Source organism: Mytilus trossulus, chromosome 4 (assembly GCF_036588685.1).
Source record: "Mytilus trossulus isolate FHL-02 chromosome 4, PNRI_Mtr1.1.1.hap1, whole genome shotgun sequence".
NCBI lineage: Eukaryota > Metazoa > Mollusca > Bivalvia > Mytilida > Mytilidae > Mytilus > Mytilus trossulus.
Genome location: NC_086376.1, coordinates 11781305 through 11793494, shown reverse-complemented (window position 1 = coordinate 11793494; position 12190 = coordinate 11781305). Strand labels below are relative to the sequence as shown.

At 31.6% G+C, this 12190-nt stretch overlaps 1 protein-coding gene across 1 annotated transcript in view; it reads right to left on the bottom strand.

Moving 5' to 3' along the window:
• Positions 1-2385: 2385 nt before the first annotated feature.
• LOC134714690 (solute carrier family 12 member 3-like) overlaps positions 2386-12190 on the bottom strand; it is a 28697-nt gene continuing 18892 nt past the window's right edge. The window contains exons 17-23 of the mRNA XM_063576167.1: positions 11344-11477; positions 10053-10343; positions 9080-9194; positions 8406-8492; positions 7660-7771; positions 6698-6765; positions 2386-4351 (exon numbers count right to left, since the gene is read on the bottom strand). Of these exons, the coding sequence (XP_063432237.1) occupies positions 4216-4351; positions 6698-6765; positions 7660-7771; positions 8406-8492; positions 9080-9194; positions 10053-10343; positions 11344-11477 (943 nt within the window). The 3' untranslated portion in view covers positions 2386-4215. The remainder of the gene's footprint in view (positions 4352-6697; positions 6766-7659; positions 7772-8405; positions 8493-9079; positions 9195-10052; positions 10344-11343; positions 11478-12190) is intronic.

The window sequence follows — 12190 nt, the reverse complement described above, 5'->3', positions numbered from 1 at the left end:
TGTTGTATTTCCTTCGACTTGACTTTGTTACCCGGATTTGTTTTCTCTTAATTGATGACTCTTTGATAGCGATAAATAAACTCATCATAGATACCAGGACTAAATTAAGTATATACGCCAGACGCGCGTTTCGTCTAAAAGACTCATCAGTGACGCTCGAATCCAAAAAAGTTAAAAAAAAACAAAACAAAAAAACTTATCATTATCTATGCTCTATGAAGATGAGGTCAAGCTTATATGAACAATGCCAGACAAACATTTTCGCCTTACAATCACCACGGTAGGTATAGTGTCCGGCTAGGATCGAGGTTTTTCGAGTGATTCAGTCCATTTTTGTTCGAGTGTAGTTTGGGCTTTTTCGAGTGATAACACATGCGATAAATTCAAATAACTGCTATTCCGTAATTATAAAAGTTTTTTTACATATTACCCAACTTATATTGAATACTTCACATGTTTCGACCAACAAAGGAGTACCATTTCCTTGTATTTAAACCAAAAATTCAGTGTTTATTATTGTCCGATTTTTTTCGAGAGCAACTGTGAAATCGTCCGGGTTTTGAGACAAATGGTCCGTTTTTTTACGAAAAATTTGATTAAGAAAAAAGTTATTCTAGATTTAAAAAATGACTTTACTAGTTTATACCTGTAATTTGATGAATGAAAATATTAGTTATTCTCAATAAATCATAAAGACATAATCTACATTGATCAAAACTAACCTTTTTAATTTTAATGCACGTTTTTTGTTCGGAAATCGTTCTACCACAACTTTCCAGTATTGCATTAGAAATTATTAGGATCTTTATAAAAGGTATTTAGAAACAAAATGCTGGAGAATCATAATCTTTTTAACTTTATTTCATGGTTCTTTTGTTAGTTAAAACAAACTTATTAATAGTTGATTGGGAAACAAGCTATTGCAACTTATATTAATCCCTTTCTACTTTCAAAATAAAAATTTAGTGGTGAACCATGACGTTTTTATACGGGACGTATTATGATACCCCGTTGTCCATTTGTCCATTGTCGTCATGTCGGACAAAAACTCAAAAAACGATGTAACCAATTTACATGAAAATTCGGTGAATTGTCTATTGAGGTATTATCCCTTTTGAATTTTTAAAAATTATTGATTTTACGTTTCCGAGTTGAGGGATTTTATTAAACATCAAATAGTTTCTTAAGAGCCTGTGTTCATCACCTTAGTCTATTTGCTGCAGTGCATGTCAAACAAAGGGCACTCTTCAACATAAAAGACAGAATAGAATTCATGGCAAAATTATCTGTTTTGGTGATGGTGACTTGTTTGTCGATCTTATTTTACTGAACATTCGTGCTGTTTCGATAATGAACTTGGTCAAGTAGTTTCAGACTAGAAGATTTTTGTTTAAGTTAAGTTTTTGACATTGATGACATATTTATAGGTGTTATAACGCTTTTTGTCAACTCGGGTTATTTAATTTCAATTTTAATACGGCCAACACTCTCATTGCGTTAAACTAAAATTCCAAGAATTGTTGTTCTACCCTTTTGCACATGAAATGAACTTCGTCGTAACCTTTGAAGGTCAACAATGACCTAACGATTAGCCAGTGAAAATGCCGTTATATCGTCTTATGATGATGTATAAGATGTCAGACCACCAATTAAAATTCCCTATCTGTTCTACCTAATTTTGCAATTTTCGCAGCTTTTTAAATATCTTACCCTAAGTTTAACTTCCTAGAAACCAGGTATATCCTGATACAATGTATGTACATGTATCATCTTTCTACATGCCAATACCCTTTAAAAAAAACTTACCTTCGAATAGAGGCACTCCAAAAATAACCCCTGGTTTCAAAGTTTTTAATAAGCTTACCGTGGCGCGCAATAATCCTCAAATTTTAATTCTAACTCATAGACAAGTAAATTTTGGCTCAAAATGGTATAAAAATATTTCTCTTCAACCAATAGTTTGATTTTTTGTGTTGGTTAGTTTAAGTAAACAAGGACATCGAAAACACTATTTTGTGTCAGGCTCTTTCTCTTACGTTCTACATTGAAGGGAGTAATTGGTGGTATAACACCAGCAAATCAAATTAACGCAGATTTTCGTTTTGTCCTTTCATACTCTGTGTAGTGATGATACGAGAAATCTCTATTCATGCAAGAAATAGATAATAATACACAACCATACATAAGAGAAATGAACTTTGATATCAAAATTAACGGTAACAGTGTATCATGCGATCATGCCGCAGCTGTTTAGTACTGTACAGCAAAGAAGAATCAGAAAAATGCAATGTAAGAAAACACATTCTACTAATGTAGGCCCGACACCCGCCCCAACAAAAAAAAACATGATGTGAAAAATGAATAAAAACCAACACAGACTTCAAATTTTGTTTATTATTTTTAATCGTAAATACACTGACAAATAGCATTTTTAACTAAAGCCAATTGGTATAATCGCTCGAAAAAAATTGGACACACTCGAAAAATCCCGGACTGCTCTCGAAAAAAAACGAACATAAAAAAATTAACTTAGTCTCAATATGTCCTTTTCAATGCAAGAACAAGAATTTTTGTACAGTGTCTGTATTTCTAAGGATATATAGATTTCATGTATGCATTTCCTTCGACAGTATCAGTGTTATGTGTATAAAAATGGCTTTATTCGGTATATTGGAATTAAAGCATTTTAAGGCTTATTTTAACGTTTTATAAAGAAAAATAATGTTGGGTTAGTAATATCTTTCTATATCAAATACTATCATACATAATATAACGGTTACGCTCGAAAAAGCCGGATCAAAACACTTGAAAAACCACGATCCTAGCCGGACACTATACCTACCGTAACCACCCCATACACCAAACATATTTGACCTATTGCTAATAGTATTTGATTAACGTACAAAATTACAAAAAAAATCATCATTAACTGTGAACAATGAAAATTAGGCTAAAGTCATATAAAATCTGCCAGACAAACATGTATACCTTACAATTATTCCATACACTAAATATAATTAACCTATTGCCAATATGATCTGAGCAATATACGTTGTCTAGTGAACCATGTAAATGAGATCTAGCTTATATGAAACCCTATATAATTCTACCATACACCAAATATAGTTGCCATATTCCTGATAGTATCTGAGATATAGACCAAATTGCAAAAACTTGTATTTGGTGTATGTAATGAGTAAAGGACTTGACTAAATAACTTCACCCTTCAAGACTGGATTATGGAATGAGATCGAGATCAGGTTACCCCAAGCATGTTAACATTGCAAGGAACCAACATCACATATACCTATGCTAATACTAATTATAAGTGAGTCACTAAACAAATATCTGATTTTTTTCCAAGCGGTCACTGAACCATAACAATGAGATGAAGGACAATAGACATAGGATAAACGGTAGACATTCTTCTACCTGCTGAATTCTAAAGCTTGAAACAAATAGTTTACACCGTAACCGCTGCCAGATTGTAATACCTATGTCTCGCAAATTGCAACTTTCGTCGCAAGAGAGACTTAAATAAAGAGCCTATACACCTAAAAGGACACAAGTTAAACCCTGGTAGGAGCTCGCGTGATAAAGATATGTTCCTTCATTTTAAACAATTTTCAAACTTTTGTAAAAGAAAATTTTAAATTAAAATATCCATAAATAAACACAATATCAATATGTGCATAGTAAATACCAAGCTACTGGACTTTTTATACCCTCGGGAACTAACAATTCATAACCAGATGTATCGACCAAATGGTAATGATTACATTAATGGTGCCAAGGTTGTTTGCACCAGAAGTCATTTCAGCAATAATTGTCTCCATAGTGATACTCAAGGCCAAACTTTTTGGAAATTCAATAAGTTTTAAGAAAATGAGAATTTTATGTACCAAAAAAAGGACAAAAAGTATTTACAAAATATCATCAAACATTAAAAAAACGCTTTTTGTAGCATCTGTATTTTTCATATTACAAGTTAGCATTGTTTATCGAATGCTTTTTGTTCATATTAAATAATATTGAAAACAACATATTGTTAATATCAGACATTATAAACAATATCAAAGTCTATAAAAACAAAACATGAACGTTATATATCTAAAAACATCACTTAATATTTACAAGGCAAAATGTTCACTCTTTTTGACATCATTAAAATGTTTAGTATAACATTTTTCACTGTCATGATGAAATTTTTTATTCTCAAGAATAATATGTTAGTACGCTCTGTTGATTTCCACGTAATAGTAAAGTTGGAGGCAATCCTTCTGTTAATGTTTCCAACCAACTCATATATAAAGCTCCTGGACAGGAGGCCTTTTTAGGAATCGGTAAGGTTCTGAAAAAAATAATATCTTATTTGTTTAAATCATTAAAAAAAAAAAAACTCCCCGAAAACTTTCAGAGGCTTTTTATAATGTGCATGTATGTCTCCAGTGATTTTTATGTCTATATATACTAGAGTTATTCCCCTGGGAACACACTATTTTGATACTTGTAGTATTAATTTCAGTTATATTGTATGGGTGTTATTCCTTGTTGTATCTTTGCCATAATGTTTATAATTGAGCTTTCTTTAATAAAATATTTCTTATTCCGTATCGATCTATGTAACCTATGATATCACCTCTAAACAAGAATGTGTCGATAGTACACGAATGCCCCACTCGCACTATCATTTTCTATGTTCAGTGGACCGTAAAGTTGGGGTCAAAACTTTAATTTGGAATTAAAGTTAGAAAGATCATATCATTGGGAACATGCGTACTAAGTTTCAAGTTGATGTAACTTTGACTTCATCAAAAACTACCTTGACCAAAAATTTTAACCTGAACTTCGCACTATCATTTTCTGTTTTCAGTGGACCATTAAATTGGGGTCATAACTATAATTTGGCAGTAAAATTGAGAGATCATAGCATGGGGAACATGTGTACTAAGTTTCAAGTTGATTGGACTTCAACTTCTTCAAAAACTACCTTGACCAAAAACTTTAACCTATAGCGAACGGACGCACAGACGGACGGACGAACGGAGGACAGACCAGAAAACATAATGCCCCTCTACTATCGTAGGTGGGGCATAAAAATTAATGGTTTCAAAATATAACAATTGTCTCGCACAAACGTGATTGAATTTCTTTTTATACCAGGCATGTTGCGAGGAAAATTAGTGTGATTCATAGTAGCAGCAGAAGAATACCTGTTAGACGTATGCAATCTTCTGTACTTGTGAAGGTGGCTTATTATACTGCGTTCAAAGCAACACATTGAAAAACATTCTATATTTAGTTTGTTTAAGATCAAGAAATTCCCTGAACCACTTACTATTATACTTCAAATTGGACATGGATGAAATGTAATGGACAATCAATCAATCAATAGTTAAAAATATTAAGGCATGATTAAATTGAATTCAATTTCAGGACAAAAAGTTAAATCACAAAAATACCAAACAACGAGGAAAACTGAAAAAGGAAAGTTCCTATTAATCAAATGGCAAAATTAAATGACAAAACACATCAAACGTATGGACAACAACTGTAATATTCCTGACTTGGTACAGTCATTTTTAAATGTAGAAAATGGTTTATTGAACCTGGTTTTGTAGCGCTAAACCTCTCACTTGTAGGACAGTCGCATCAAATTCTAATATATTTACAACAATGCGTAAACAAAACAGACATAATAGGTAAAATTGACAAAATATGGGTACAGAAATCATAACTGTGTCACAATCTAAAAACAAACAAATATTTAAAAGGAAGCACAAAAACATCTATCATATTTAACAACCACATTCATTGCTTCGGGTGTTTGAAAAATGTAAACATCACACAGGAAGAAATATAAAATAATTGTGTCGTTCAAAGTAGTTATATAAATAATAATTTCACATGAGGAATGATGGTTATTCAGGGTTAAAAAATCAAACGTTTTGTTAGAAATAATTACAGAAAAAGACCGAGATTTAAAATTATCCAGAAGTCTATATAATTTTTAAGAATCCATATATGGTTTATATCACTACGCGATTAAAATAATTTTGCCGTTCAAAGTATTTTTTAATACTATAATAGGACAATAACATAATGGCATTATAATAGAACAATCACATAACAACGGGACCTTTAAAAGTATAGAGCAACATAATATGTACCAAAGAAAAACAAAGTCACCCGTACAAAACACAACAGCAAAAATGAAAGATAATACAAGCACAATGACAGGATGTATAAGTACCGAGCCACGTCAAATGGATATTACAGAAAACAGACCAAACAGTAAACGTAATATTAATACAAGAACTCAGACAAATAAAAGACAATATAACACGCTCATAAGATGATAAACAACGTCAGTATGCAGAATATATATATTAAGACCATCATGTATTATGTTTATCTTATCACATAGTGACAAACATAGCAAATGCGTTTGACATAAGACAAATCATCAGTATGTTTTCTATTCAAATATCAATATCAATTATTTTTTGTTTTTGTGTTCATATAAATAACCATCCTAGAAGTTGAAATGAATTTTTCGGAATGCAATTGTAAATTCATCTACAAAACTATTCTGAGTTTTTATTCGTTAAGCCATACTTTATTATAAGTTCGGCATTCGGATTTGATACCTGTAACATCTAGTTACATTCAATATAGGTAACACTGTATTACTTACATTACAACTAATGATGCTTCCTGTGAATGCGTTAGCAACTGATCCCGTAATCGAATATATCTGTAAGTCTATAAAAACAAAACATGAACGTTATATATTTAAAAAGATCACTTAATAATTTTTTTTTTCCATATCGTAAATAAACTGTGTTAAGCTAGTGAGTAAAGTTAACCACATTTAGCAGCTTTACAACTTTTGGCTACAATTATGTTCATTTGATTATTTGAAATCATCTTACCTCTTGTATTTCAACAAGGTAACTGTGTTGACATCAATTTTAAATGGAAAGAAGGTTACATTTTTTTTTTTCTAAAATTGTTATAAATTGATTTCTGCTTAATAATTACAACTTTGATAGCAAAGTAATATCCGTGTAACTTCCATGATCACATCTCATTTGCCTTGACCCACTAATCTATTGAAAGCAGTTTAAGGTGTTTAATTATGAAAATATTGATTCTAAAACTACTTTCAGTGTGATACGATATTTATCACATGTGGAGCAGGATCTGCCTACCCTTCCGGAGCACCTGAGATCACCCCTAGTATTTGGTGGGTTTCGTGTTGTTTATTCTTTAGTTTTCTATGTTGTGTCATGTGTACTATTGTTTTTCTGTTTGTCTTTTTGATTTTTAGCCATGGCGTTGTCAGTTTGTTTTAGATTTATGAGTTAGACTGTCCCTTTGGTATCTTTCGTCCCTCTTTTATCCGCTCCAGACGAGCACAATGTTTGTCGACAGTTGAGAAATGTCGTATTATACAATATTTGGAGGTTGAAATCGGTTTTCCTTATGACTTTAAGACGATAGCTAGACATACTTTATTTTACAGCAATGAACAAAGAAATGTTAAGTTTTCTGTGTTACTATGTAGAAGCGTAGGTAAAGTAAGATAGGACGTCTATAATACCATTAGTTATAGAGGCAAACGCCCATATAAACACTATACATATTATTTCTTACTTTTAGTTTATTAGAAATGAGGTCTCCATCGTTTATCTTCCATGGATATTCCGATGAATATTCTCCAGTTTTTAATCTCCATTTTCTTATCATAGCCTCAAACTTTTTGTACCTGAAGAAATAAATTGAATAAAGTACCAGTGAACAACACTACATTTATGAATATTTAGCAAATGAAAATAATAACTATAACACTCGTTAGTTTATAATTCTGTAAAAACCGTGCTATACTTAAATATCTACCGTAAAGAATAATGCATTGCGCGAGTAACATTTAACTGTTAACAAAACTTTTAAATTTTGAAATACTAAGGCTTTTTTAGCTCAGGCATAGATAACCTTAGCTTTTATTATATTAACTTTCGTCCTCAATGCTCTTCAACTTCGTACTTTATTTAAGCTGTTTAACATTTTTTGATTCGAACGTCACTGATGAGTCTTTTGTAGATGAAACGCGCGTATGGCGTATATACAAAATATAAACCTGGTATATGAGTTATTTACAACCACTGGTGCGATGCCGCTGCTGGTGGCGTTTCAATTCCCCCAAAGGTTTCACCAGCCCAGTATGATGAGTTTAATTGCATACATATTGATAAAAACCTGTGGGAATATCATTGCTCAAAAGCGCCATTAATTTATTGAGAATAGAAAGAAAACACATCCGGGTTAAAAACTGAAACCAAGGGAAACATATAAACTATGAGAGGAAAATTATTTTGAATATATATATAAACTGAACTTACATGGCAAGTGTTGGCTTTTTCGTTAGATCCTTTACAATTGTTAATTTAACAAAGTCTATTCGAAACTTCTTCAGCAGTGATGTCATCCTAAAATGCAATTACATATCTCAATTTAATGTGTTATACAATACTATTGGTTTATATCGCAGATAATGCCTTATGCAATAAGTGGGACAAAGAATAATTTCAATATATAATGAATGCTGTATAAAGAAAGTCTTTAAAACCAATTGATATTCAGTCTTTACACCAAATCGAAATCAAGGTGCTTCGTAAACTATTCCTTGACTTTTAAAATGTTCGTTGGGATATTCTTCCACCGTCCCATCTTGTAAGGGGTTGTTCTTGTTATTTACTAATATCCTTTATGTGACTGTCCATATAGAAAATGTACTAATAATTTATGACAATACATGTCCAAAAAGTACTAAGTTAAGTTTGGTCTTCAACCATTAATTATTTTCCAATTCAAAACCACTTATTTTAACTTTTTATACTTTTTGACCTCGAGCATCACTGAAGAGACATTAATTGTTGAGGCAGAGAGAGAAATTGGTACCTTTTATACTACTACAAGATGGGAGAAAATATTATGTTTTTGTGAATAATTATTACTTAGGAAATATGACTTCAATGTCATAAACATAATAGAAAACAGTACAAAACTAAATTACCTAGCTTCGTCTTCTTCGTGCTGTCCTTTCTTGCTTGCAGCACAGAACACCCTTAATTTACAGTTTTTCCACATTCTTCTTTTTGACAGAATATATGGTATTAACAATGTCAGTCCTGTGAAGTAAATAAAGGGGAAACTTCAGAGCTATGTCGTGAGAGATCATGACCCTTTGAGTAACTTTTCATGCAAAAACGACAATACTTTATTCTCTAATATCAATCCAATCTAAGGTATAGAGAATGATGCGCAAAACATCTACAAATAATTAACGCTATTAAGTTTCCAATAGCTGGATTTTACCGATGGATTTTTATGTTCAATATTAAGAGGTGATATAATTCATACCAATGAGACAAATATCAAACCGAGTTCAAACGACAAAGGTTATCAACTTAAAATTTGCACTATTTATACAATAAGATCAGATATAAAATGCACTGACATGACAATTTGAAGAACTAACGTCCTGTAACTAAAACAATAAACAAAAACCAGTATGACAGCCATGAACCATCGACAACAACTTAATACAGGCTTCTGAAAATATTTTGTCTTCACTGTATTTGCTATCAAATAATTAAAATTATTAAAGGTTATAACGTGAGTTTAGTCATAGAAATACGAGATAATGAATGACTAACATTATAGAATAGTTATTAAATGTACCAGGCTTTTAATTTGATACACCAGACGCGCATTTCATTTACGCTCATATCAAAATAGTGAGAAGACAAGCAAACACAAAGTTGAAGAGTATTGAGGACCCAAAATTTCAAGAATGAACACAGAGATGAAAGTCCTTTGAAAAACGAAAACTGATTTTCCATTTATTCAAGACCAGCCCTTCCGAAAGACAAGAATGTGAGAAATAAAAGTCAAACTCGATAATTTTAAAAGAATGTTGCATACATTACTATATTAAGGTTATACTTCGTAAAAACACAACATTCCCTTAACCCCACATGTTTTACCTCCATCATCATAAAGCCACCAAACGTCTATTGTTCCCTGGAGTTTATTTCGAAAGGTTTTTACAGAATCTTTAGATACAGAAGATGTCAAAACAGGTCTACTCGACTTTACTGTACTTGTACTCTTCGAATTTTCATTTTCAAATCCAAGATTCTCGAAACCTTCAGGTACAGACATTAATCGATTGGAATTTATTTTTCTCTGTTTGGTAAAACTCTTTCCGTTGCTACCATTTTCATTTATAGTTGACACATCTGCTCTTTTTTTCTTGTCATTTTTGTTTTCTTCTTCTGAAAATGAAACAAATAAATTACTAGCTATAAACATTCAGAACTACAATTAACTCTTCAATTTGGGACTCAAAATTAAATAAAACGGCATTTCCATTAGAAAGTAACAATCATCAAAACAAAGGCACTACAATTAAACTCTTAAAATGACAACTAAAAATAAAACACAGCATCAATCTCATTATGAAATAAAAATCATCATTACACTTAATTATATAGATATTTATACATGGCCTTTTCCATATCGGCCCGGATATCATACCGAGACCCCCATATCAGCCCGAGACGTAGTTGAGGTGCTGATATGGGTCGAGGGATGATACCCGGGCCGATATAGAAAAAGGCCATGTATTAATCTCTTTATCGTATACTTCGGACAACTGTTTTATGTACGTCAAGAAAACATTTGAAATAACTAATAGAGGCATTTTGAAACATTGAAAAATATTGGAAGCTGGAAGCATAGAGGTCTTTACAGTTCTATGATCATTATTACTACATTTTGTACTATGAGATGATTAATAATTATCAATGTCATTTGTTACTCCCTGTTGATTCTTAGCAGCAAGTACTAAACTATATTCATTTTGAAAATCTATATCATTGGATTTAGCCATGTTTACCTCTGTTTTTCAATAACAGCGGATTTTGTACAAACCGATTTACCACTGGGTTCAATGCACCTTATCGCTATTTGTACGCCATTACTAGACATCACAAAAATTCCTGTCAATTGTTTACGTCATAATAAAAAATATCTGACACCACAACGGAAAAGTAAACCGGAAGTAACTTGTACTAGAGGTACTGTTATAATTTTTTTGCACGAGATTTATTGCTTGTGTACTTCCGTTCATTACACATATGCAAAAGCTATCATATTAATGCTAAGTATACGATAAATAATAGAAGCAAGTATTATGTCAATACCTTATTCACTTAAACCCTATATGTATTGAAATATTTTTATTTTTTCAATTAAAAAATAATAAAATTTTACCATCGTCAGACGATTCTTCTTCTTCTTCTGAGTCAGAAAACTCTAATGTGTAACTGTCGTCTGGGACTCTCATTATATCAAATCCATCTTTCACACGTAGTATTCCCACACCATATTTTAAATCTAATCCGTCTCTAATAAAGATAAAAAGATATGAAAAAAGCTAGATTGTTGGCATAAGGTATCAATGAATCTCCAGCTTAAAACACAAGGATACATAAGTAATCTTTTTAAAGTAGCCAGGGTGTCTTTGTTTATCATGGATTTTGATATAGCAGATAATGCATATTATATAGAAAAGAATGTGTTTCATCATATTTACGGTTTCTATTTGCTTGAGTCATTTTTTTTTAATTCTGCGACATAAGTGAGGATGAAGAAATGTTTACAATAGAAATCTAAATGTTTGAAATGAAAAGAGAAAGACAACGGAACAGACGATCATAAAACTAGGAGTTCGCTCAAAAGATTGTCTTAAAAAAAGAATAGATAATCTTGAAAAATTTCTTTTGGTTCTGTTATAAATTTGGTAGAACCGAAATTCCGGATGATATAAGTCGAACGATTCCGAAATTCGGATCCATTAAATTTTATGGAGTTTGATATTGTATACTTGACGAATCATGGGAAATCTGGAAAACCTTTTTGAAATAAAAGAAGATCTTTGCAAACCTCAAACGGAATCGCAACATATTTTATTATTTCTTTTGGGTATTTCTTGAAATAGTTTGCACCAATAGGCACACACAAAATAAAACTTAAAATGTATGCAAAATATTCTAGCCGCGATTGAAGATTTCATGCTAAAATTAGATCTCAAAGATACGCAGAAAATTAGATCTCAAAG